At 40.1% G+C, this 24,702-nt stretch overlaps 1 protein-coding gene across 2 annotated transcripts; it reads left to right on the top strand.

The window, feature by feature from the left end:
- The first annotated feature begins 975 nt into the window (after window positions 1–975).
- slc13a4 (solute carrier family 13 member 4) lies at window positions 976–23,810 on the top strand. 2 transcript variants are annotated; one of them, XM_085386422.1, is made up of 16 exons: window positions 976–1,435; window positions 8,009–8,137; window positions 11,751–11,887; window positions 12,011–12,186; window positions 12,359–12,422; window positions 12,666–12,714; window positions 12,910–12,996; window positions 13,119–13,303; window positions 18,455–18,574; window positions 18,816–18,917; window positions 19,141–19,242; window positions 19,754–19,860; window positions 20,150–20,271; window positions 20,532–20,693; window positions 22,533–22,670; window positions 22,840–23,810. In XM_085386422.1, the coding sequence occupies exons 1-16, from the start codon at window positions 1,313–1,315 to the stop codon at window positions 22,975–22,977; spliced, it is 1,941 nt and encodes a 646-aa protein (XP_085242548.1). In that variant the 5' UTR covers window positions 976–1,312; the 3' UTR covers window positions 22,978–23,810. The 2 variants fall into 2 exon arrangements, with proteins under 2 accessions (XP_085242548.1, XP_085242549.1); XM_085386423.1 differs by having other exon boundaries at window positions 977–1,435; window positions 12,666–12,705.
- Window positions 23,811–24,702: the final 892 nt, after the last annotated feature.

The raw sequence follows: 24,702 nt of genomic DNA, 5'->3' as shown, positions 1-24,702 counted from the left end.
TTTGACCTTGTATGCTATTATCTTTAACCATATGACTTGAGCAGAACTTTCTGAAATCTTTGGCTTCTATAAGCTCTAAAAACTTGATATTTTAAGATATTAATGCAATGTGTGATTTTTTTGTGATGTCATATTGAAAAGATCTAATCAAATACACTGTGTCACTTCTCTGCACAAGTGTTGTGCAGCTGTCTTGATGGCCTTTTGTATGACATATTACGCGATATGGTTCCCTGAATTTTTTCTTCAAGGTCAACTTTGATCTTGGCCATTAACATGAAGGTCAAGGTCAAATGCTTCTTCAGCCTGGGTACTCATGTCGCACAAGGCCAGTATATTGCTGTGAAGTTTGAAGATGATCTATAAAAAACGTTTCTACTGGTTTTCACATTTGGTGTGACCTTGATGTTTCAGCTAAATTAAATCAGCTCGAGCTATTGTTGGTATCTACCGTCACTCAAAGTTTGAAAATGATATCTCAACAACTGTGGACAATAGACTGCTGACAAACAGACAGACAGGCCGATTACTTAGAATAATTGTATAATTATAACAGAATAATGTTTTGTCCTCTTGCTGCGTTCTTGTTTGTTTTATTTGATCGTCATCATTCGATCACTGTTTCGTGATTGTTTGACCTGATTGATTTGTTGCTTCTATGAGGCGCTTTGTTTTATGACTTTAGAAACCTTCTGATAATTGCTATGATTCACTTTATAAGACAAACAGTTTTTGTGTACGAGCCACTGGTTTTTTTTTTTACATAATTGATTAAGAAGTATTTCCTTCTCATCCCTTGAACACGTTTTTGTGTGTGTGTATGTGTGCTTTGCACACACACACACACACACACGCACACTCTCACCCTTGCGCAAACTTTTTTCACCCGCCCTGATTGGTGGCCTCACAGCCACAGAGGGTGGGGAAACCTTGGGATTAATTAGCATACCTGTGCAGTCCGATAAATGCGCCGGCACGCTCACCTGATGCTTCGGAGAGCGTCACACACAGAGAGGAAGAGGGGGACCTTCGTGTGTAGTGTACGGTGCGAGTGAAAGTCACCGTGGAAGTAAAGCTCAGCCAAGCTCTCTCACCTCACCGAGAACCCGATCAGGCTCCGCCGTCTGTGCGTTAAGGCGCACAGCCCAAACTGAGAACTTTACGCTCTCCCTGGAGGATCGTACCACCCCCTCCTCTTTCCTCCGGCTCTCCCTGCTTGACTGTGCCTTGAGGCTTTCCGTAGGCCACTTCTGACTCTTACGCCCGGTTCTGCTGAGTTGTGGCCGGTTCCACCCAGAGCCCCGGGTCACCCATGAGGCTGGAGGCCGCAGCCAGGATGGATCTGTTCAGGAAGCTGTGGAGAGCGAGGAAGCTGATCCTTGTGGTGTTCATTCCGCTGTCCCTGCTTCCCTTACCGCTCATCCACCCTACCAGTGTGAGTACGAGAGAGAGAGTGTGAAAAAATGTGAAGTTTTTATCATTACACGCAGCATATACACGCAACAGAACGCTTACCATAACCAAATGGGTTTCAAAATAAGAGCACGGTAGAGTTTAACTGTATAATTTTCACTATCAATGTATTTGATGGATAGAATATAAAGGTATTAATATTCTATTGGAAATTATTGACATATAAATGCGTCAAATTTATTGAAGTTAATTCGTAGTTCGACAGATACACTTTTTTTTAAATGCACAGATGTGAAACATTTAAAGACGAAATGACGAGAAACTACTTTTAAAGCACCAGAAAATCTCTTCAAAGCATTAAATGTGATGGATATACCAGTGCCTATAAGAAATAAATTAAAGATGTATGTTAAAAATAATCAGTATATGCGAACTTAGGTTAAATCAAACATCATGCGCCAATAATTTACTCTTAATAAATACCTAGCAACCATCCGGCACAGCAGTAAACAAGATATCCAGTTGATCTGTGGGTGGTGATGCTGCTGCTCTTGGCCTCAGTGTCCTGATGGGATCTTGGTGTGTGTGTGTGTGTGTGTGTGTGTGTGTGTGTGTGTGTGTGTGTGTGTGTGTGTGTGTGTGTGTGTGTGTGTGTGTGTGTGTGTGTGTGTGTGTGTGTGAGGGAGAGAGAGAGAGAAAGGCGCACTGTCCTCCGTTTTGATAATCGCTTGTCTCGAGCTCCCCCGATCATCAGCTGAGCCGTGTGTGGAGAGGAGATGTCGCGACATGTTAATGAGCTAAACATCATCGTGCTCCTGAAAAATAAAAAAGTGAAGAGGGAAAAGATGGGAATAAAAGGAGAGAGGTCCGTTCCTCTTTTGCGTGTCTTCCCTCCGAATCTGGGATAGCTCTGTTTTCAGTGTCCTCGGATTAGTGAAATCGTAATGAAAAGCACAAAATTACATGAGCCATGTGCAAGCATTCGCCATTCTGAGACTAAAACCTTAAACTTTTGCTGCTGGGGAGTGAGTTTCATGTATTTTTTAAAAATTATTTGAATATTTGTTTTGTTTGTTTCAGACTTTCTGATTGTGGTGTGGTCTCATATTTACCGAGGCTCAGACCAGTGCATTTCTCTGATTTGCAGAGCCTCTCTGGTTAACGTGGTCACCTGTCAGATTCCATGATATCCAGTAGAAAGCACTTTTTTCCCTCTAGTGTAGGTCATACTGAGAACACCTCAATTGGGATTAGGATTCTTTTTCTCCCGTGACCAGTGAAAGACAGTAGCAATCAGCAAACCAAAATTGAAGCTTTAAAACACCCTATCAGAGCACGTCACTGTATTTATGATGCAAATGGTACACATTAGCTCCAGTTTGTGACTTTAATGTATTACAATCTGAGTCACAGAGGTAACAATCAATTTAAAGGGAGTGAGAATGTGTTGGTTTGAAAGGCCCACGTCATTTCAAAACTCACGGCATGCACAATGCATTTTCAAAATCCTCAAGGTGTTCTGTGATAAAACAGTCGTAAGAGAGGCGATGCACTTTAGATCATATTCTGGGACATGGCCATAGTGTTTTCTACACATATATCAATTGTAACTACAGGTGTTTCTCTGTGTTTATTTTAATGTCATTCATATTCAAAGAAAGTGTTATGCTCCACAAGTTGACCGTCAGCCAATAAGAGCGATCGCCAAGGAGCCCTGCTGTTATGTCAGTGGTGGTGGATGTTTGGCATGAGTAAGTGGTGCGGGATGAGGCCAAGAAAGAACAAAAGAACAAAAACTTGACTGCAAAGAAAAAGAAAGAAACAACCCAAGCAATTAAGTTATATAATCAACCCACAACCACGCTGGATTTGAGCCCCCACGTGGCTTCCTTACGACACCAGGGACCCCAGACTGTGTCGGGAATGTGACGGGTTCAGAGAAACATTGTGTGTGTGTTTGGAGAGGTCCTGTGTCCAGCTGCAGCTGAACAGGACATCTGTAGGATGCAGTCAGGCCAGGTCAGAGAGACTGAGGACAGGAACAAAGAAGCAGAGTCAGTGGCAGATAAGCACAGTGCTTATCAGAGGCGCACGTGTGCAGTTTCACAACTTTCCAGAATTTTTGCTGAGTCCAGACAGCTACGTATACACACACGCAAAGAGATGTTCCCTGGCCTTTGGCTTGGCTGCTGTGATGCACACACTGAAAAATTGCTGCTACTGTTAAAAAACTGGCAGTTAATTACGATTTATATTTGGTGAGCCTCTGAATTTTCCTTTAGCAGAAATCTGGCATTTGTGGTTTTTAGCTGTCTTGTCATGTGGATGGATTGCCAATGAATGTACCCTGTAGGACGATAACTGTGGTGATCAGGACAAATATGTGTATGACTCACCTAAGATGGTCTTTTTAGCTGTGATGTGTACTGATGTTCTTTTAAAAATGCTTTTATTGTCAGAGCAATTTGGATAATTAATTTGTTTGACTGATATGTCATCCATTTGTTACCCAGTTCAGGGTAGTGGGGTCTGTAGGTGTGCACTCTATAACTGATGAGATAGCCGAGGTACACCTTGGACAGTCTTAGAAAAGGAAGTTTCATCAGTGTTGTCAGTATCAAGTCAGTTTTCATGTGAGTATTTTTCCATACAAATGGGCACAGGAGTGAACCGTGTGCATGTTATCTATTGAGCCGTTTAGCCTTCTGCTGATTGACTCAGTGAAAAACGTTTGAGCTGTGATCTAATCTGCCTATCAGACATCCTTAGGTAACTGTCTCTTCTTTTTCTAAACTGAATAATATTCCTGTTCATTTCCCAAGCTGATCACGGATAACAGTTAGTTGACGAGGCAATCAGTGGGCTTCTGTTTAGAGAAAAGCTGATCTATCAGCTGTAAAACACTGAGATTTCAAAGAAAAACATCTTTTCTCATCCCAGTAAGCTCACAGTAATCGCTTTGCTCAAAGCTTCTAAAACCACACCGGGCTCCGATGCAAAAGACTCAAGAAGTGTCTAGTGAATAGCTGTAAAGAGAAAACTTTTGCATTCCTCTTTCTTCCTCACAGATCTCACAGGAAAGTAGGAAACAACAAGTCCAGGGCATTGTTACAAACAAATTATGAGTCCTTTTGGTGTCCTGATTGTTAAATGCATTTAAATGGTCTAAAGCATGATCTATTTCACTGTTTTCATTAGCACAAAGAGAGTAATAGGATGCACTGTCACTTATGGATGTTTCTTATGACAAACTGCAGCTAAATACCCAGAATATAAAAACTTATATTTTTCTTCTCTGCAGCATCTTGCTTGAGGAAAGATACGATTGTGCCTGAAGGGTCCATTACAGTTTGTTAAGCCGTTTAACATTTTCCCTCTGGTTCTCCAATATCACATTTTACAACAGAAGCAGAAATCAAGTGAACTCTCACCTAGATGGAATACAAAAAACAGCATCTCACACTTTCATGCCTGTCACAGCCGGGGTGGCCGGTCAGTTGTCCACTTTCCCTCAAAAATGGCCCTGCAGGTGGCACTTTCATAAAATATATGTAGGCTGATTTTAATTTTGTCACCACAGAGAGTTGCTAATTTTGTAGTTGAAATGATTTTTAAGATTAATAACTGGTTACATAACCTTCAGAGAAGCCAGCCTTAAATCAGCACAAGCACAGGTTATCTTTCATGTGATGACTTCGGAACCTCGACACGTCTTAGCGTGAAGTCTTTTCAGCACAAAGGATGAAGTACAATGGCTTTAAAAACAAGCCAAACAAGGAAGCCAAAGAGTAGGATTTGAGGATCTAACTGAAGCTGCAGTTTCTGTGGGGCAACTGTGCTCTGATAAATAGTGACCAATAATCAATCATGGATTACTGCTGATTTGTCTTTTTTGTTTATCTGTCCATTTGTTTGTTCTTTCCGAAGGTCACATTTCTTTTTCTCTTTACATTCTCATCAGTGTGCTTTCCCCCCCGCAAACCAGTAGTCAGACCTTTGGCATGGCTTTAATCCTATCCCCCCCAGGATTAATAAAGCATTCTGATTCTGATCTGGCAGACTTCCAGCACGTCCTCGGTGTGGTGTTGTGTCCGACACAGGCAGGAGCTGTAAAGCTAGCTGTTAAAGTGCAAAAACTCATTATTTGGACACAATGTCTCTCTTTATAATACTGGAATGTTTTCTTAGTGGATTTAAATTGTTGTAATCTTTTCAGTGGCGAAGTTCTCTTTGATTATGAACCCCAAACATCTCATTTGGTCTAATCAGGCAGCTGCACCTAATGCCTGGAAATGCCTCTTAAATCTTTAGGAGCGTTTCCAAAAAGTAAGCACCTGTCTTTAGAGTAAAAACCTGTGTTGTCAACGGCAAATCAAAAACAGAGCAACGTCAGAGCACATTTTATGCTTCTGCTTATTTTCTGTTAGAGTGGTAGATGCTTGTTAAATATGGCCAGTGCTTCATATAATGAGAGCTTTGTATGTGCAAGTAATCCCTGTGAGCCAACAGCTCCGGCTTTAAAATGCTCTAAATGCCCCTTTTGAGACATTTTAACATTTTTGGCTGTCTGTGATATCAGTTAGAGCAGAAATAGGGAGTCGTCTTCACACACTGGGGTTAAGGTTAAGATGTGGAGTTCCACAGGGTTTCGTGCTAGGACCACTTCCGTTTACATTATAGATACTTCCTTTAGGCGGTATTATTAGAAGGCATAGCATACATTTCCATTGCTGTGCAGATGATACCCAGTTTTATCTACTCACAAAGCTAGATGACCAGTAAATTTAACTGCAGGAACGTCTTATAGACATAAAGACCTTACTCCATCTGTGCAATATGTCTAAAATTAGAAACAGCCTGTCTCGGAGTTATGCTGAAAAACTATTTTACCATCACTCTGCAACATTTATTACTTCTAGACTCAACTACTGTAATTCATTTTTATCAGGCTGTCCTAAAACTGCCTGAGAAGTTTTCATTTGATCCAAAACACAGCAACAGACAAGCTGACATAGACTACAAACAGAAAGCATATTTCTCCCATACTGCCTCTTCATTGGCTCGCTGTTAAATCCAAAATAAATTTAAAATCCTTCATGTCACATAAAATATCTTGAATAATCAGACCCATCAATAGTACTGTAAGGTAGTTTTTTAAATAAATAAATGTGGTAGTTGAAAATAATAATAGGCTTTTAAATATTTACTTGCTTGTTACTGTTTCTATACTACTTCTACAGCTATTAAAACTTTTAATATAGCTATTAAAATGGCTTATTGTAGCTTTATAATAACATTAGTTGCATAGCACGTTTCAAAACACAGAGTTGCAAAGTGGTTCACAGTTTGAATACAAACACATGATAAACACACTGAAGATCAATATGCATATTCAAACATACTGAGCCGCCTTAAAAATGGTCTGCGAGCAGCAGATTACCAACAAGCATTCTCTCATATTTCTTGTCTTCATTGATATGTTGATCGTCAAACTGTAGTTTGGCTATTGTGTTCCTTTTGAACACCATTTTTTTTCTTTTGCACACTGGCCACATTTGTACAGTCTCTTTGTGGTTGTTGTCACATGCACTGAGGCATCTGTGCTTACCTGTGGATATTTTGAAACTTCAAAGTTTCAGGGTTCTTCTACAATGTCTTTGAATTGTAATAATGTACATGGGTTTTCTTGCAACATAATGTAAACAGCAGGCATGGATAAGCTTGACTTCTGAAAAGGTTTTTTTTTTTTTTTTTTTTTAAATGGGAGTTCAAGCAGGTCTGGACATGGTTCACGCTGAAGTCCTGTGGCTAATTCTCCTCCCTGTGGGTTTATTAACTTGAGATTAAGTGACCTGCTACAAGCGAAATGCTATACTAAGCATTCTTCAGTACAGACTCCAGCAGCGTTTGATAGAAGCTAATATGAAATCTGTGTTCAACAAAAGACTATCCAAGTCTCATATTATAACATAGTGATAACCTGCATATATAATAGCACTATGTGCACCCTGTCTATGACACATTCATTCTGACCTAAATTAAGCTTATTAAGCATTAAGCATAATTCATTTGTGAACAAACTGTATTTTTCTGCGAAGCGAGTGTCAGCTATAAAAGGTCTTAACAAATGTCACGAGATTCAACTTTAGTTTTGAAGATTGGAGAGCGTGTCACTAAGCCCATTGGTGTTGCGACAGAGCGGTATGAGAGGCTGGCATGCTGACATTATATAACCAATAACAAGATTAATGTAATATCAGTGTGTGTGTGTGTGCTAGAGTTTTGTCAGAAAGAGTGTTAGTGTGTGTCCCAGTTGGATATTAAGTACAAACAACACTCCCCACTGCTGCCACAACAATAAACTCACACAATATTTGTACTTGTACTTGTAATGTATTCTAAAAGACTGTGCGCATCCATGTGAGCACATCCACACACACACATCCATGTGAGCACATCCACACATGGATGTGTGTGTGTGGACAATGTTGCTACCAATCTAAAATAATAATGCAATTGCTATAGAGACCTGTGTCTTTTTTTCTGTATTGCTTATTGTGTGGATGATATAGACAGACTTTTTTGGGGGTTGCAGGAGGCGTGTTGTGCTTATGTGTTGATGGTGACGGCCGTCTACTGGGTGTCTGAAGCTGTTCCCTTGGGTGCTGCTGCTCTGGTCCCAGCCTTCCTCTACCCGCTCTTTGGTGTACTCAAGTCCAGTGAGGTGAGTCCTTCTTTCCAGCTGATTGTCTGGTTTGAGCTTCAGTTCTCTGAAACCTGTCTTATAAACTCTATTTGAGATGCCAAATTAAGAGTGAGTTGTATATTGAAAATTGTAGCATCTATTGTGAGCTAAAAGTTTTGATTTTTCATAACTGCAGAGCCTGGCAGAGAAGGAGAGCAAAGAAAAACAAAGATCCCGTTTTTCAGAATGAACGCGACCGATTGTGGCAGTTTCACATAGTCGGGTTAGAACATGCAGAGCAGAGACACTATGACTATGACCTCATGCTTTAATGCGTTATAAGTGAAATCTTAAACTGATTGGTACAAGGTGCTAAAAGACAGTTCAGTGTCCCACAAAATACCTAAAATTTTGCTTGCATGTTTGAAAATTGGAGGAAGTTTTAGCATCGCCTGCTCTCAATTTCTGAAAAGACAATATCTTAATCTTAGTGTCATTCTGTGCACCAGTGAATGCTGTGTGTGCTGATTCCACTTTTCTGTCTTTGTATGGAGATTTTCACATCATGTTTCTCGGGTTTTCAATGTGTCTTGTGATTAAAATGCCCGTTTGAACATTGAAAAGCACTGTAAAATAGGATAGACAGTCACGCTGAACGAAGCTTCTGACCTTCACAGGACTGAGTGCTTAACTCTTTCATGAGCACATATGCAATGTGTGTAATAACATGATTAAAACTATATGTTCAATAAATTGAATAAATGTTCTCATCAAATGCCACTACTCAAAGCTTAATAAAAAGGATATAGAAGAATAAACATAATATAAAAATGATATAATTCCCACACAGCCATGTGCTGCAAATCCTGCTACAGCACCATGCGTAGCTAACTATTTTCAAGGCAAATTACAGCTTTGACACAGTGCAGTAAATCTAAACGATAACAATTATTCTTTAATTTATTACATCCTAATTCTGGATGTCTTTTGTTAAAACTTTGCCTTATTATGCAAATATCCTCCTCCGTTCTTTCAGTTTGAAAAGGCACCAGGACTGAGACTCCTGTAGCAGTACAAAAGTCTTGGTCAGATTCTTGTTAAGGTTTTTGCTTTTTGCTAATTAAACAAGTGGGGCAGGGATAGCTCAGTAGGTAGAGTGGGTTCCCCATCGTCGGAAGGTCTGGGGTTTGAATCCACTGAAAGGCTACCTTGAGATACCCCTGAGCAAAGTACTGTCCCTACATGCTGCGCCTGCTTAGTGGCTGCCCACTGATTGAATGGGTCCAATGCAGAGAGAGTAATTCCCCTATGGGGATCAATAAAGTATACATTATTATAAGTGTTCTTGTAACTGTACAGTATGAGGCACAGGAGTCCCCAGTAGGTTTTTTTTTTTTTTTTACAAACTTCATCAATTTTTAGTGTTTACAGTTTTTATAAAGTAAAAATCTGCTGTACAGATCTCTATATATCTGTTTAAGTAGAGTTATGTCCATGTTAATAGGAAGAGGTTATTGAATAATTAAGAATATTCTCCTTAGAAACTGCATTGTCTTACTTTATTGGGGGTTTGCTACTTTTTTTCTAAAGCAACATTAAAGCAAGAAAAGAAAGAAAAAGGTGGTAGTAAAAATATACGTGCAGATCAGACGGTGCATGGTTTTTGTGTTCTGGACTGTGCTATGTATGCTTAAAGAAATTTGGTCCACGTGTGTGCTCCTCAGACATACATCAGTTTTTTGATTTACAGTTCTCTGTTGCTTATCCTATTACACTCCAGTGTAAACCAGAGGCATGGTCAGTCAACTGTGAAGGTTTCATTAGACATGACTGAGTGGAGAGTGCAGATGAACCCGTTAACCCAGCACTCATCATCAGTACCCACTGATGTTCTTCACATGGCCACACCCAGCCTCTTTACGACCATTAACACCACTGCCGATCCTTAATACAGTACGATTGGCGTTACTGATAGTGGTGGCCATTGGCGTCAGTTCCCTTTTTTTTTCTTTAAAAAAATAATAATACCAGTAACAGTTTCCTCTCAATTAAACTCACCTTCATCATCTTTACCTTTGTTATCTGCATTACATAAAAACTGAGTCGTGACCAAAGCGCCTTGACAAACAGTGACAAAAGCTGCCTGTTAACACTGCTGTAAGCCGCTTGTGATGGTGTTCCATAAATATGCCAGCAGAGAGCTTTATGCAACATTTCCAGTCTATTATAGCACTTTCATTTTTTTGTAATCTCCTCATTTTCTGCTGCTTTAATGCTGCTAATTTAGAGATTAGATTCCATCTTCATCTGCTGCCACTCAAGAGTGGAATATAAGAGCATCAACAATGCACAGGATCTTATCTCATCCAGTTAACAGTTAAAGTTTTCTGCGGTCATAAGTGTTCCATAAAAAAGCTAGTATTTAAAGTGATTGGAAAGGACTATGACTTGGATTTGTACCTGCAAATTGAAATGAAAACCGATTAGCCGAGTTTCAGTGCTAAACAGCTGTGGAGGATAATCTGTACACTGTATGTGAATACTGTAGCAATGATTATGTGTCTGTTAAACCTGGAGCTGTCACTACTAAGCTTTGCATTAGCTAACACTGAGATTTTAGCTATTTTAGTCATTCCTTTAACTTAATAAACAGCTTAATAACAGCTGTTATTGTTACTGTGAAGCAGCTGATAGGCTTGGATGCATTCCAGCATCTGTCTGATTCCCATTCAGGCTAAAAGTTGGTTTCTTGTTTTTAAAAGTTCATTTATGGGATTTTGACATCTTATATGACAACAAACAGTGTGGAGAGACATTTTATAGGGCCTACCCTGTGTACTTTTGTTCCCAAGAAGACCAAAGTGTAAACGTTCAGCTGCCTGTATTATTACTAGGACTTCCTCTACCCACCACATCTCCCCAATCCTGAAGCAGCTTCACTGGCTCCCGGTTAAATTTCGCATCCATTTTAAAATAATCCTCTATACATTTAAGGCTATTCATTCTCTCTCTCCACCATACCTCTCCGATTTAGTACAGATGAACTTCCCATCCCGGTGCCTCAGATCTTCATCTTCTCTTTCTCTCTCTGTTCCTTCCGCTCGTCTGATTACAATGGGGGGCAGGACTTTTAGTTGCTCTGCCCCTCGACTTTGGAATTCCTTACCCCCTGACCTCAGAAATATTAGTTCATTCCCTCTTTTTAAGTCCACCCTCAAAACTCATCTGTTTAAAATTGCTTATGTTTAAACCTCTGTATGCTCTAACTTTTATCTGTTATTCTTATTATTGTGTATATTTCCAGTTTCTGTGTTTTTATCTGTTGTACAGTGTCCTTGGGTGCTTTGAAAGGCGCTATTTTTTAAATAAAATGTATTATTATTAAGGAAAATTAAAAGATTTTAGGTGAGAGGTGAGTGCACTTGCAGACCTGTGAACGCTGCTGATGGGAAGTAGAGCAAATTAAGAACAACAAACCGTAAGTGCTGATCCTGTACGAGGGAGGGTGGACCGGGTGAAAGGAGGGTCTCGGAACTTCTTCCTGCCTACAACATCTCATTTTGTTTATTTTCCCAGCATCTGTTGAATTAGTTTGAAATGATGTAGACTTATCATTTGAAGTGATAATTTTTGTACCTCTGTGCGTGTTCAGGTAGCAGCAGAGTACTGCAAAGACACAACTCTGCTGCTGATGGGAGTCATTTGCCTGGCGGCCTCCATAGAGAAGTGGAACCTTCATAAACGGATTGCTTTGAGGATGGTGATGATTGCAGGGGCCAAGCCTGGCATGTGAGCATCACACTTTTGTACATTTAAACACTATAATGATGGTAAATGTAGTCATAATGTGCGCCCCCCCCCCCCCACACACACACACACACAAAAGTATAAAATGACCTCCTTCTTGTGCAGGTTGGTACTGGGCTTCATGTGCTGCACCGTATTTCTCTCCATGTGGCTCAGCAACACATCCACCACAGCCATGGTGATGCCCATAGCTGAGGCCGTCCTGCAGCAGCTGATCTGCACCGGTCTGGCAGACAGTCATGTCGACTCTGAAACAGCAGAGGTGCCTGAAGAGGACAGTGGTATGTCTGGGTCTGTCACTACATTTCTGCAAATATAACAACAGTGCTTGCACCAGTGTGGACATTAGCTAGAAGGTGCTGTAGCAGAGAGGGTCTCCTGTTAACAGGCAAACAGTCAAACTTTTCAAACTACTTCTGTCATTGACTTGACGATGCCCGTGTTTCTCTGCAGCTGTGCCAGACAAAGAGGAGAACCTGGACAAGAACCAGCTAGAGCTGCTCTACCGCAACAACTGGTATGTGTCTGTGGACATTTTGAGTCTTTATTTATGCAGTGTACACTCGATGATATGTGAATGTCTGTTTAAGTTGTCTACACAGGGTTCTGTGGTATTTCTGCAAGGATTTTACCTCTTTATCTGTGCTAATAAGTTACATCAAATGACTGTTTTCCTTCAGTCTCACTCATTTTAACCAAAGTAAAGTCAATTTTCTCTCACACAACCATACTGATTTTCTTTCTTCTCTTCTTATTTCAGCAATGACAACAATAAGCAGGAGCTCTCCACACTAAGTGACGTAAGTGACGTAAGTGACGTGTGTGTGTGTGTGTGTGTGTGTGTGTGTGTGTGTGTGTGTGTGTGTGTGTGTGTGTGTGTGTGTGTGTGTGTGTGTGTGTGTGTGTGTGTGTGTGTGTGTGCGTGCGTGAAGTACACAGAATGTGGAAATTAGCCACAGAAAAATCTATATGCTTTCACTGATTTGGTATTCTGTTGTTTTCAGACAAAAACCGCTGAGGTCAACGGTTTGGGTCTCAAGCCCATCTCAAACCAGGAATTCATAAAAAACACCAACGGCCACCTGCCACAGGTGAGCAGTGTGTCAGTGAAGAGGGTGGGCCAGAGCCATGTTGCTGGAAACAAGAGCTAGAAGCAATCTTCCTGATTGCTTCTCATGTTTGCTCTTCGTTTACAACATTTTCATCACTCTAGGTTGAGATTGAAATCCCAAATGTAAAGAGGGTGAAGATGAGAAGAGACTCCCAGTATCCCACCAAAAGGGATCACATGATCTGTAAATGCCTGTCACTAAGCATCACGTATGCAGCGACCATCGGAGGACTCATCACCATCACCGGCACGTCAACCAACCTCATCTTTGCTGAACAGTTTAACACGTAAGTATGCTCACGTATGTGGTATCTACACAAACGCTTGCTTATGTAATGATTTAAATAAGCTTCCAAAATCTGTTGACAGTAATATTAAATCTACTTTACAAACCGTTCAGAACCAGAGAGAGATGCTGGTCTGTAATGGCTTTGGATGACTGCAGACATCTCCTCAGTTCTCAGACATGTTTACAGCTTGGTTGATTTCTTGGCTGCTGTGTTCTCTATTTTGAAAAAGTTTATGTTAGCTGAGTGTCTGGGGCCACAAGAGATCAAACTAATCAGCCTCTACAGTGCTCACAGAGATGATTTCATCTGGCCACTGCCTGACAGAATGGCCTCCTTCATGTCACAGCTTGTGGACAAAGGTCAGGTTTTGATCTGTGTGGGATTGCGTGTGTGCTAGTAGTTGTGATGCTAACAGGGACAGCAACAAATCTAAGCAGTGTAAAGTAAAATCTCATAGATTAGAGATTTAAGCTTGAAATTCGTTGATTGTGTGTACTTATTCAGTTTAGTTGATCCAAAACTGGAGTCCATGCTCGTACAACAAGTGATAAACTTGACATCAGTTGCTTTGACAAGCATATTTGTACAGATTGTGGATGTGATTTTAGTCAGTGCTGCACAAATACAACCAAACTTATAAAAATAAATTCAAACATACAGACAAATTAAACAAAAAAGCCTTTTTATCTATGCTATGTGCTTTTGACACATTAGTATGTGTCTACACGAAGTGGAGGACTTGTCACTGTCAGTCCCATGATATGTGAATGAGGGCAGAGACGCTAACAAAGCAATGTTAGATTTATCGGAGGGTTATTTTAGTACCCGGCTAACTTTTAGAAGCTGAAAATGAGCTGTTTGTTTGCAGGTTTCTCTTAGCTAGCTACTTGTGGAGTTCCATAGGGTTCTGCCTGGGACCAGTTCTATTCAAATTATTCATTCATCACTTAGGCAGTATTCTGTGTACATTTTCATTGCTATGCAGATGATACCCAGCTTTATATATCCATTAAGCCAGATAACACACTCCAATTAATTAAAGTGCAGGGATTTCTTAAAGACATAATGACCTAGAAGACCTCCAATTGTGAGATTATTGTACTTGGCCCTTAAATATCTTAGAAACATTGTATGTAACCAGATATTTACTCTGGCTGGCATTACCTTGGCCTCCAGTGTAATGACTACTTTCCTGCATTTGCATAAAATCTCTAAAATTAGAAACATCCTGTCTCAGAGTGATGCTGGAAAACTATTCCATGCATTTATTACTTCTAGGGTGGACTACTGTAAATATTCCTGAAAAGCTTTCAGTTGATCCTTTTTTTTTTTTTTTTTTTTTTTTTGGCCTGTCCCGTTTGGCTCTTTTGCCATCAGAATTGTTGTCTAAAGGCAAAGAAAGATGCCCAACGGATGGAAAGATGCCCAACGGATTGATCAGTTGATCCTAAATGCTGCAGAAAGAGTACTGGGAAGGACTAGAAAGAGAGAGCAGATTTCTTCCACACTGGCTTCTCTTCATTGGCTCTGTCTGTTAAATCCAGAATTGAGTTTAAAATCTTTATCCTCACATACAATCAGGCTCTGTCTTATCTGTGAAACTCATAGTACTGTATCACCTCAGTAGAGCACTTTGCTCTCAGACTGCTGGCTTACTTGTGGTTCCTATAATATTGAAAATGGAATGGGAGGGAGAATCTTCAGCTTTCAGGCCCCTCTTCTATGGAAGTTCTGATTCAGGAGATAATCTGTCTCCTTTTAAAAGAACGCTTAAAACTTTCCTTTTTAGTAAAGCTTATAGTTGGGTCTAGATCAGGTATCCCTGAATCCTTCCTTAGTTAACCTGCTGTAGACTTAGGCTGCTAGGTTTTCTCTGTTATTGTAGGGTCTTTACCTTACAATATAAAGCACCTTGAGCCAACTATGGTTTGGTGCTATATGAATAAAATAGGATTGAATGGAACTGCAAACATATCATTACTCATAGCTTTCTGAATCAACTCTTTTTATTTTTAACTGATGATTCAGAAATGTAGTATCCTAAAACTGAAATCAGGATATTTGGTTTTATTTTTAAAGTCAGTTTATGTTGAAGTCTCTGACTAATTGCCAACGTTGGCTTGATCTATAATCTCAGTAAACATTTTCCTGATGAGTTTATGGTCTCCAGTCGCTATCTTAATTCTCATTGAATACACTGTAATGCTCATTTGATGCATTATGGTCCCCATTAGAGTTAAAAAGGACTATAAAGACAAGTAGAGGCTGGTTACCATAATGACAAATAATACCCATACGAGATCTAGGTTAAAAAAATCCTGCTAGCAACATCCATCTTTTATGTACGTCTGTGCTGAAGCCTCACATCTTATAACTTTCTTCCACTTTTGTCTGCTGATGAAAGGCTGTTTTTTTTTTTTTTTTTTTTTAGTTTTTTTTTAAGTGAGATACTTTAAAAATTTAGTTCTGTTTTTTTCTGACAGGACTGCATCTTTGAATTATTACCCCCTCCACTGTACGCTTAATTGTTCTCTGTCTCCATTTGTACATAATTTTGCGGTAATAGAAGCTGGATTTTGTGTTTCAGTGGTGAAAGTTCTGCTCTTATTAAAGATACTCGTGTAAACTGGGTTTCAACTATTTAAACTGTGCAACGAATCCAGTGTTTCATGGCTCCAGAGCCCCACCAGCAGACTGTCAGCGTTTTTAAATGTGTCTCTTTAGTACGGATCATAAAATTTAACCCAGCACAGGAAATCCTGATGGACACTGACACTGATGTTGTCAACATATTATGATTTTTATTACTTTAGTTCTTTTTAAAATGCAATTTGGTGTTAAGATGAAATCTTAAAAGCTCTAGAATAGTTTCATACTTTTATTTAATTTATTGTGTTCTTGTTTTTCATAAATGAAACTTTCTATTTGCCTGAAATATCTCTTTTTTTTCTCTCTGCTGTTATTTTATATAGAAACTCATGGTTCCCAGAGGTCTGTTTTCCCTGATTCTTTCTGTCGAGCTATGAGGTTGATGGGGTTTTCCCCTCATATTATCTAGGTGATGGGATCTGTAAAATTTGATGCAGATATCTATGATCCTCAGAGGATGACAAGCAGCCCAGTCATTTTCCCATACTTTTTATTGGCTCGCTTTCACTTTTCCATCCACGATGAGAATGCCCGGAGGTCAGAGAAGGCATGGCAGAGTTGTTTGTGCAGCAGATACGTGATCACCGTATTTGCATGTCACCTTTACTCTGCTTAGCGTCGTTACAGAGCAGTGAAGCATATCAGAGCAAACACACTTTATTACCTATATAGCTTTAAATGAAACAACAGTGGAGACCAACAACTTGTCTTATAGCTTAAAGTGCACTAATCATAAACTACTGATACACTACACAGAGGGCTATTAATGTTGATGATATGGTCTCCTCACAGTTTTCTCAGATTTCTTTTTCTCTGTGGAAAAAAGGGGGAGGTTATCCTCACCTATCCCAGCTGTCACTGGGTGGAATTAGGGTACAGAGATCACCAAGGATACATAGTTAACTGAAAAAACAACAACATTTTAATTAGCTAAAATAAGAATAAAAACTTAATCTTTGAAAAAACAAACAACTGAAACCATTTATGAGCTTAGAAAGCAACAGTGAATGTCATTTAGTTCCAGTGGATTCTAGATTCAAAGTATCTCCAAATCTGAGCAACTAACACCTAAACATTCCACATCAGGGACGTCAAACTACACGGTGGGCCACTTTGATCGTATCAATCGTATCAGCGAATCAACCCTTTCTGTCAGAATAAAGACATTTCACTCAACATTTAATCCCTGATAACTCTTAATATCAGAAAAAGAAGTCCAGTTTCAACAGTACATTTCAACTTTTCTACATGACAAATGTGTTAAATTAAATAGACGTTCTAGTTAATCACAGAAAATATAGTAAATCTTGAAAAACAGGAACATTTTTGTCATTTTCCTGTGTATCTGTTAGTTTCTTGCAGTATGAATGGCAATGGAGAAGGTTTTGTCAGTAGGGAAACCTGGAAAACTTCTCAAAATACAGTCAGAAGTTCCTAATTTATACACATTTTCCAAAACCTTCTAGGATTGGAGGAGTTGCTGGGCTAATTCCGGCCCCCGGGCCTTATGTTTGAAACCACTGTTCTAGATGTATGAACAGCACTACTCTTTAAACATGAATACATTTAATTAGGTGATAAACTTACCTTTCAATAGGTTATCAATAAAGGGTTGTAAATATTAATAGTATATTGCAGAAGTGTGTAGCAACCGTGTGGTTAGAGCAGGTCGTCTACTACAGTAAGGGGAAGGTTGGTAGTTTGATTCCCCCCTGGATGCTCCAGGCTGCATGCTAAAGTATCCCTGAGTTACTCCTCATATGAGTGTGAATGTGAACTTAGATGTAGGGCATTAATGGATACTTTTTGGCTGCTCTCTTATCCACAAGGGGGCGCTACACAAGTCCCTCCACACATTTTTTGTTATAGCAAATGTTACGCCAGATACCTTCCTGATGCAGCCCCAAAGGGATTTGTGTCTCTTCCCGGGATTGAACTAATATCTTCCACTTGTTAGGTGAATGTGTAAAGATATTACAAAGCTTTATATATAAGGCTGAATATTAGAAAGTGGCATCCTTTCTGGCATGTCATGTTGGTTCTCTTCTTTTAAAATAGATAGATGCTGCTGCTTTACTCTGTAACTGCGTTCTGCTCTATAGAAGCTTCTTAAGTGTTTCTTAAGAGAATTTCGGTGACCCATTATGGCTTCTGTCCAGTAGTGTAGTATAGCTCTCTGAGCTGTGATAGTCACAGTCTTATCAGTGTGGACAGTCAGCTGTAATGCTGCACAGATAAGTAAATGAGAATGACAACATCTGTCAGTCAAAGCAAACACACGTGACCGAGGCTGGGTCAATGTGTGTAGCTGATGTGAGTTAATCGGCTATTTTTAAACGTGATAAGGTTCCATTTTTATCGGCCGTGACACATGCCGTCACAAGTCATGAGGCTCAGCCCCTAAAGAGCCAGTGTGTAGCAATGCGTATATTACACATTAAAGTGAAATGAATACCGATGAGTGTGGTTTAAAGCTGCTGTTTCCAACTGTCTTTCCAGCCGTTATCCAGACGCAAAGGTGATCAACTTTGGCACATGGTTCATCTTCAGCTTCCCCATCGCCATCATCATGCTGGTTCTCACCTGGCTGTGGCTGCACTTCCTTTTCCTCGGCTGCAAGTGAGTGCCCGTTCGAGGATCTTTGTGTGTGTGCTGTGTTGCTAGTTGCTGTGCTAATGGTCACAGGCAGGGGTGTGATTACAGAGGTGGGTCTCCTACTTGCCCACATCTCCATGTTGTCATTATGGACTCATGGTAATCCTGCTGCCTGTATGTTGTTGAGGCTACAGCTTGAAAAGCACAAAGCGACCGTATCAGGTCACCGTGTGGTTGATCTTGTTGTTGCTGTCTGTGTGTTCAGCTTCAGAGAAACCTGCTCACTCAGTAAGAAACGCAAAACCAGGAGAGAGATGCTGTCAGAGAGGAGGATCCACGAGGAGTACGCAAAGCTGGGACCCATCAGGTGTGTGCCAGAGCTGAAACGATGCAAAATAATTTCCCGAAATTCCAACTCTGATGTCAACTCATCCACTTTTTATGTATATTTAAAGGACTAAATTCACCTGTGTGTAAATATAAGCTATGCATTTGCATCTTACTCACGAGCCTAGACGTGACATTTTGTCCCCATCGTGTTGTCACTCATGTAATTGTTGCTGACGCGCTTTTGTGGATTGTGTGTGCAGCTACCCAGAGGTGGTGACAGGTGTTTTCTTCATCCTGATGACACTGCTGTGGTTCACCAGAGAGCCTGGCTTTGTGCCCGGCTGGACGTCGCTCTTTGAAAAGTAAGTTTTTTTTTTTTTTTTTTTTATTTATTTATTTTTTTTATTTAACCTTTATTTAACCAGGAATGTCCCGTTGAGATCAAAGACCTCTTTTTCAAGGGAGTCCTGGCCAAGAGGCAGCACATTTCAAGACAAATACATACGAACAAACAAAGTTAAAATTACACAAAACAATTACACATTATTGAGGCAGCCTGTAGGCCTTTGAGTTTAGTTTTAAAAACATTTAAAGACAACAATTCAGTTAGTTTCCAGTCTTTCTGTAACATGTTCCATGATAATGTCGCGCCGGATCACCACAAACGTTCAGAAGTGTTAGTGGTCAGACACTTTAGGGAAGCACTGGTTCTCCGTAACAAATACACACCCTGTCACATAGAGTAGGTATAATAGACACTTAGTAAGGAGTGCTTATGCTCTTTTCATACACCATATTTTTGATTTTTGGCCTCTGTTAGAGTACTTTTGCATTATCTGTTTTATATCTGTGTATTCTTAATTTCTCTCTCAGGAAAGGCTACAGGACTGATGCAACGGTGTCTGTTCTTCTGGGCTTCCTCCTCTTCCTCATCCCAGCCAGGCGGCCCTTCTCTTCCTCCTCTTGCTGTAAAAACTCAGGTCAGCACTCGAGCACCTTTGGGTTGTCTCATCAGGGCTCCATTTGGTGGCTTTAAAACATATTGAATAATAAAAAAGGGCTCAGTGATGTTGTTCAGCTAGCTTCGTTAACATTCGTATACTACCTCAGATTATTTTAACAGCACATTACAGATGTTGTGAGCCATTCATTTGAGATTTGGTAAAATAAATGACTTTTCAAGTGTTTGTCAACCACAAGTATTACATGATATTATTCCCCCAGATCCTGCTCTATTGACATTTTTTTTCTGTCAATTTAAAATATTAGATGATGATTCAGAGTCTGACCCACTGGCTCCCATGATCACCTGGAAGGACTTCCAGAGACTCATGCCGTGGGAGATCGTCATCCTGGTTGGTGGAGGCTATGCACTGGCAGCGGGCTGCAAGGTACTACGAATATATGTCTGTGTGTTCTTGTATTACTCTACTGCTCTGGCATCATAGCATCTGGGTAATCTGAATCTGCGATCCATTTTCACCATTATAAATTTCTTGATTACTTTGATGGAGTTAATGTGATTTCAACACGTATCTACAAGAGACTGTAGCTATAAAAGAGAAGAATCATTTCACATATTATTACATTAGGTAATGGTGGGGATATGAACAGCATGTAGAAAGCTGATTAATGTTGCGTGTGTGTGTAGGTGTCCGGCCTGTCAGTGTGGATTGGCAGACAGCTGGAGCCCATGAGTGGTCTTCCTCCCTGGGCGGTCACCCTGCTAGCCTGCCTGCTGGTTTCTGCGGTCACCGAGTTCGCCTCCAACCCAGCAACTCTCACCGTCTTCCTGCCCATCCTGTCTGCGCTGGTACGACATATTCTCTTTCATATCGCAACACCTGTTCCTCATTAATGATCATAAAAATGTCATAAATCATTAAAAACACTCACATAAATGACCTGGAGGATATTCAGTCTAACAGGTCTGCACTAATGTGCTGCTTGAAAATACTTTTTCATTTTTAAACTGTGCTAATTACTTCTGATGTGGGCCACGAATTTGAATAATCTTTACCAGGTGGTCTAAATAGTACTGGTTACATAACCATTACATAAGTGCGTGCGTGTAACAGTGCAAACAATGTAAAGCTTGAGGCAAGTGGCACTGATTGTGAGGCCGAGTTCTCTTTTTATATACATATAGATATCTAAAACATATGGAAGCCCGTTTCTGCCACTAAATAAAAACAAAGAAGCTAGTATCCATAACTCGAAATTTCGAGTTACTTTTCTCAAAATTTCGAGTTAGCTCTGCCAATCAAAAATATACGTGAATGAGGTCACTTTCTTGTTACCCGGAAGCATATGGCGCAGAGGACCGCACACTCAAAAACGGATCCCAACAAATTGGCGCTTTCGCGAGTATGTTTGCTGATAGTAACACCATGTGATTCAGCCAATAACACAGGGATTTCATCATTTGTGAAGCCAGGCTGAAAACACTCAGCAATCTGTGCATTCACGACTGGATGTAATACTGGTAGCTTAGCTGTAGCATTTGTAGCTGAGGGCTTCAGCTTCCGGGTAACAAGGAAATGACGTCATTCACGTAGATTACTGATTGGCAGCGCTAACTCGAAATTTCGAGTTACTTTTCTCGAAATTTTGAGTTAATAAATCGAAATTTCGAGAAAATAACTTGGAATTTTGAGTTATGGATCCTTTTTTTTTTTTTTTTTTTTTTTTTTAATTGGCGGAAACGGGCTTCCATAAAAACAACCTGTTATTTATACTCTTATACTATACTGGGATAGCAGCACAAACACATGTAAGAGTAGGGGAAAAATATTTGTGCATCTGCACATTATGACCCTTTTACTCAGAACCCCCCCCAAAAACTGCTGTACTGGCAATAATCCATTTTAGCTGTCAGTGGTGACGTTTTCTCACCAGTACGTCACAAGCCATTTTATTGCAGAATGGCGCCTGTTCCTCGTGCACTTACTCATAAAGTGCACATCAAGGCTCTTTTTATTTCACAGCAGGTGCCATAATACTTCACCTCTGTCCAGTTGTTAACTGATGATGTATGAACCCTGCTTCCGGCTCCAAACTACACTGCATTCATTAAGGCTAAAGTCTTTTTTTTTAACATGTTTTAATGATTTTTGTCTTGTTCTATGTAATCTCAACCGGCCCTTAAAATATAGTCAGTGATGTCTGTCGGCTTCTGTGGGTTTTTATTACCACTCTTGTTGCATGTTTTAAAGTTCAGTTTAAAAAAAAACAAAAAAAAACCAACCTTAAAATGCTTACCATTGTAACAGCAGATAAAATTGTACATGTGCAATTTTTTTTTATTTTTCCCCACATTGCAAAAGTATGACATCATAGCGACAGGATGGGTCAGTTGTGACGTTAATTCTAGACAAACATTTTTATGATTATATTATGTGAAAATGTTGTTTTTAAGTGTCATATCAACTTTTGTAGCAGTTGGTAACTCTGACCTTCTCTTTCTCCCATTTGTTAAATTTTTCTTTATCATCCTTTTTTCTTTTCTCTTCCCTCCTTCTACATTTTTCCGAGTTATCTATAACCTCTGTACTCCCAACCATTTCACCTCTCCTCTTCGCACTTGTCTTTTTTCTTCATTACTCTCTCTTTACCCCCTTTGTTCTTCTTCATTGCGTACTTCTCTGTCCAGTCGGAGACTCTGCACATCAACCCCCTCCACACTTTGATCCCTTCCACCATGTGCGTGTCATTTGGGGTCATGCTTCCAGTGGGGAACCCCCCCAACGCCATCGTCTTCAGTTACGGCCACGTGCAGATCAGGGACATGGTACGACACACAAACACACACTCACTGTCCCACAATCTTCTTGCACCTGCGGAATCAAAAGACTTCCGGGAACAGCGTATCCAATTCGAGGCTCTTTTTATTTCGTACTATGTGGCAAACAGAAACTCTTGATGCTTACTGAAGTAATTTTTCTCCTCCTCATCTCCAGGTCAAAGCAGGTTTTGGGGTGAATCTGATTGGCGTGGCGGTGGTAATGTTGGCCATCACCACCTGGGGGGTTCCACTCTTCAATCTGACTGAGTTCCCAGCCTGGGCACTGGCCAGGAATGTCACTGGGAGCTTATAACTAACAGTGGGCAGGTGCTGGTGGTACAAAGCGGGGATGAACTCAAAAACAGATGAGGAAGAGACTGGGCAAGTGTTGCGATTGCTCAGAATTATACTGATTAAACAGACCTTAAAAGAAGAACATGGATGTGGTGAGAAGGAGAAGAAGTGGAGAAACAACCCTCACCAGCTGCTTAGATATACTATTATATACTGGCCATACTGGTGTGTTACAAGGAATGTTAAACGCCTTTGGCCACTGGAGGACATTAAACTCCAACTGAAACCTTAAAAAAATCAAGAACTGATTTAGTTTTTTTGATTTGTAGTAGAAGAAAAATGATAAGTTACAGTTTTACAGTAAACCTGAAATACATTTTCAGATCTACAACATCCTTTCATTTCACTGTTTTTAGATAGAAATAAGCTACATAAGGCCACTGTAGACAAGTCTCTTTTTATTGCATGTTTGCTGAACTTAAACATTTCCAATGAAATATACTTTTTACAACTAAATTGAACACATTTCAGCATTTCTGGAAAAAATCGGTCTTGTCTTTCGTGTAAGAGGGAAGAAGTGGTTGCTGGATTAAAGCGAGAAAAGAGCATGAAAAGAGAAATCTACCGTGGCTGCCAGTGTACTGTATATGTAGAGCTACTGTACTTTTTACGTTGAACACCGTGGGCCTTCCTTACACATTTCATGCACATTCTTACCAAAGTTTCTGAAGCTGCTTTTGTGTCCTAAAATGCTGTGAACGTTACAATTCTTGTTGCTACATGTTACTCGAACACTGCAGTGCCTTTTACAGTGCCTTGTGTTAATGAATTTACACGCTACTTTAACATGACCTACTATCAAACTTCTTATCCCAACAGTGTTCATGTCTTCCTGTGATGTCAAAGCACACTCCACCCTCATCCTCACCCTGGTTGCGGTAGTTTTAGTCAGTTTTGCTTAGGAAGATTCATAAAATGAATGATGTGCACCTGGCAGCCATAACAAGAGCAGCTTAAATGGTAAATACTAAATAAGGGGGCTTCCTTTAGCATATCTAGAGATGCCCTGGTGGTGACCAGTCGGCAACCCCCTGGGACCCACCGCTAGGAAAAATATTCCCTGACTCCACCAGCCATCTGGCAAATAAAAGTGTGACTCCTAGTGTATCACAGACATGATACGTGAGTTTCTGAAATGTCTTACATCATCAGTGTGACCTCCCCCCCCAAATTGTAAAGAAATTGCACAGTACATTTTTAAGCAAAAAAAGAAAAATCTGATGTAGCAAATATGGCACAATTTAAATCTCAGATATTCAAATGATTATTTTATTAATTAACAATAATTGTCAGAAGGTTCAATAAAGTCCATTTTCAAAAAATCAGGTTAATGTGCCCTTTAAAAGTGTGTCAGTTTTAATGTTACCTCAGAAGACCAGCTGGAAGCACAGGACCACGGTTCTTTTACTTCCATGAAGGCCAAGGAAAAATGATCAGAAAGGCATAAAAGTTGGGGTTTTTGTGACTACTCGACTGCAACCAGCCTTTTTACCTTTCTCCTTCAATCACATAACATAACGAAGTTTAGAAAAGATGTATTTACGCTAAAGACTTGAGCTGCCTTCAGTTACTTTTTGCTCGACCTATGCCAGAACTTTCTTTTCCTAATTGCAGAAGCTTATAGACCAACTCTGGTCATTACCCAGTGAACCCAGCAGGGTGTTTGTCTTTGTCTCTGCGCTCC

This window comes from Rhamphochromis longiceps, linkage group LG17 (genome assembly GCF_057381845.1).
Source record: "Rhamphochromis longiceps isolate RC_006_pf linkage group LG17, R_longiceps_female_GT1.1, whole genome shotgun sequence".
Taxonomy (NCBI): domain Eukaryota; kingdom Metazoa; phylum Chordata; class Actinopteri; order Cichliformes; family Cichlidae; genus Rhamphochromis; species Rhamphochromis longiceps.
This window is presented reverse-complemented; position numbering and strand designations above follow the sequence as displayed.

Excerpts from the sequence above, each read along its gene's own strand:
- slc13a4 (XM_085386422.1), top strand. The coding sequence starts at position 1,313 with ATGAGGCTGGAGGCCGCAGCCAGGATGGATCTGTTCAGGAAGCTGTGG. Across the intron at positions 19,861-20,149 it reads CTCTTGCTGTAAAAACTCAG|ATGATGATTCAGAGTCTGAC; the intron begins GTCAGCACTCGA and ends TTAAAATATTAG. Across the intron at positions 20,694-22,532 it reads TGCCCATCCTGTCTGCGCTG|TCGGAGACTCTGCACATCAA; the intron begins GTACGACATATT and ends TTCTCTGTCCAG.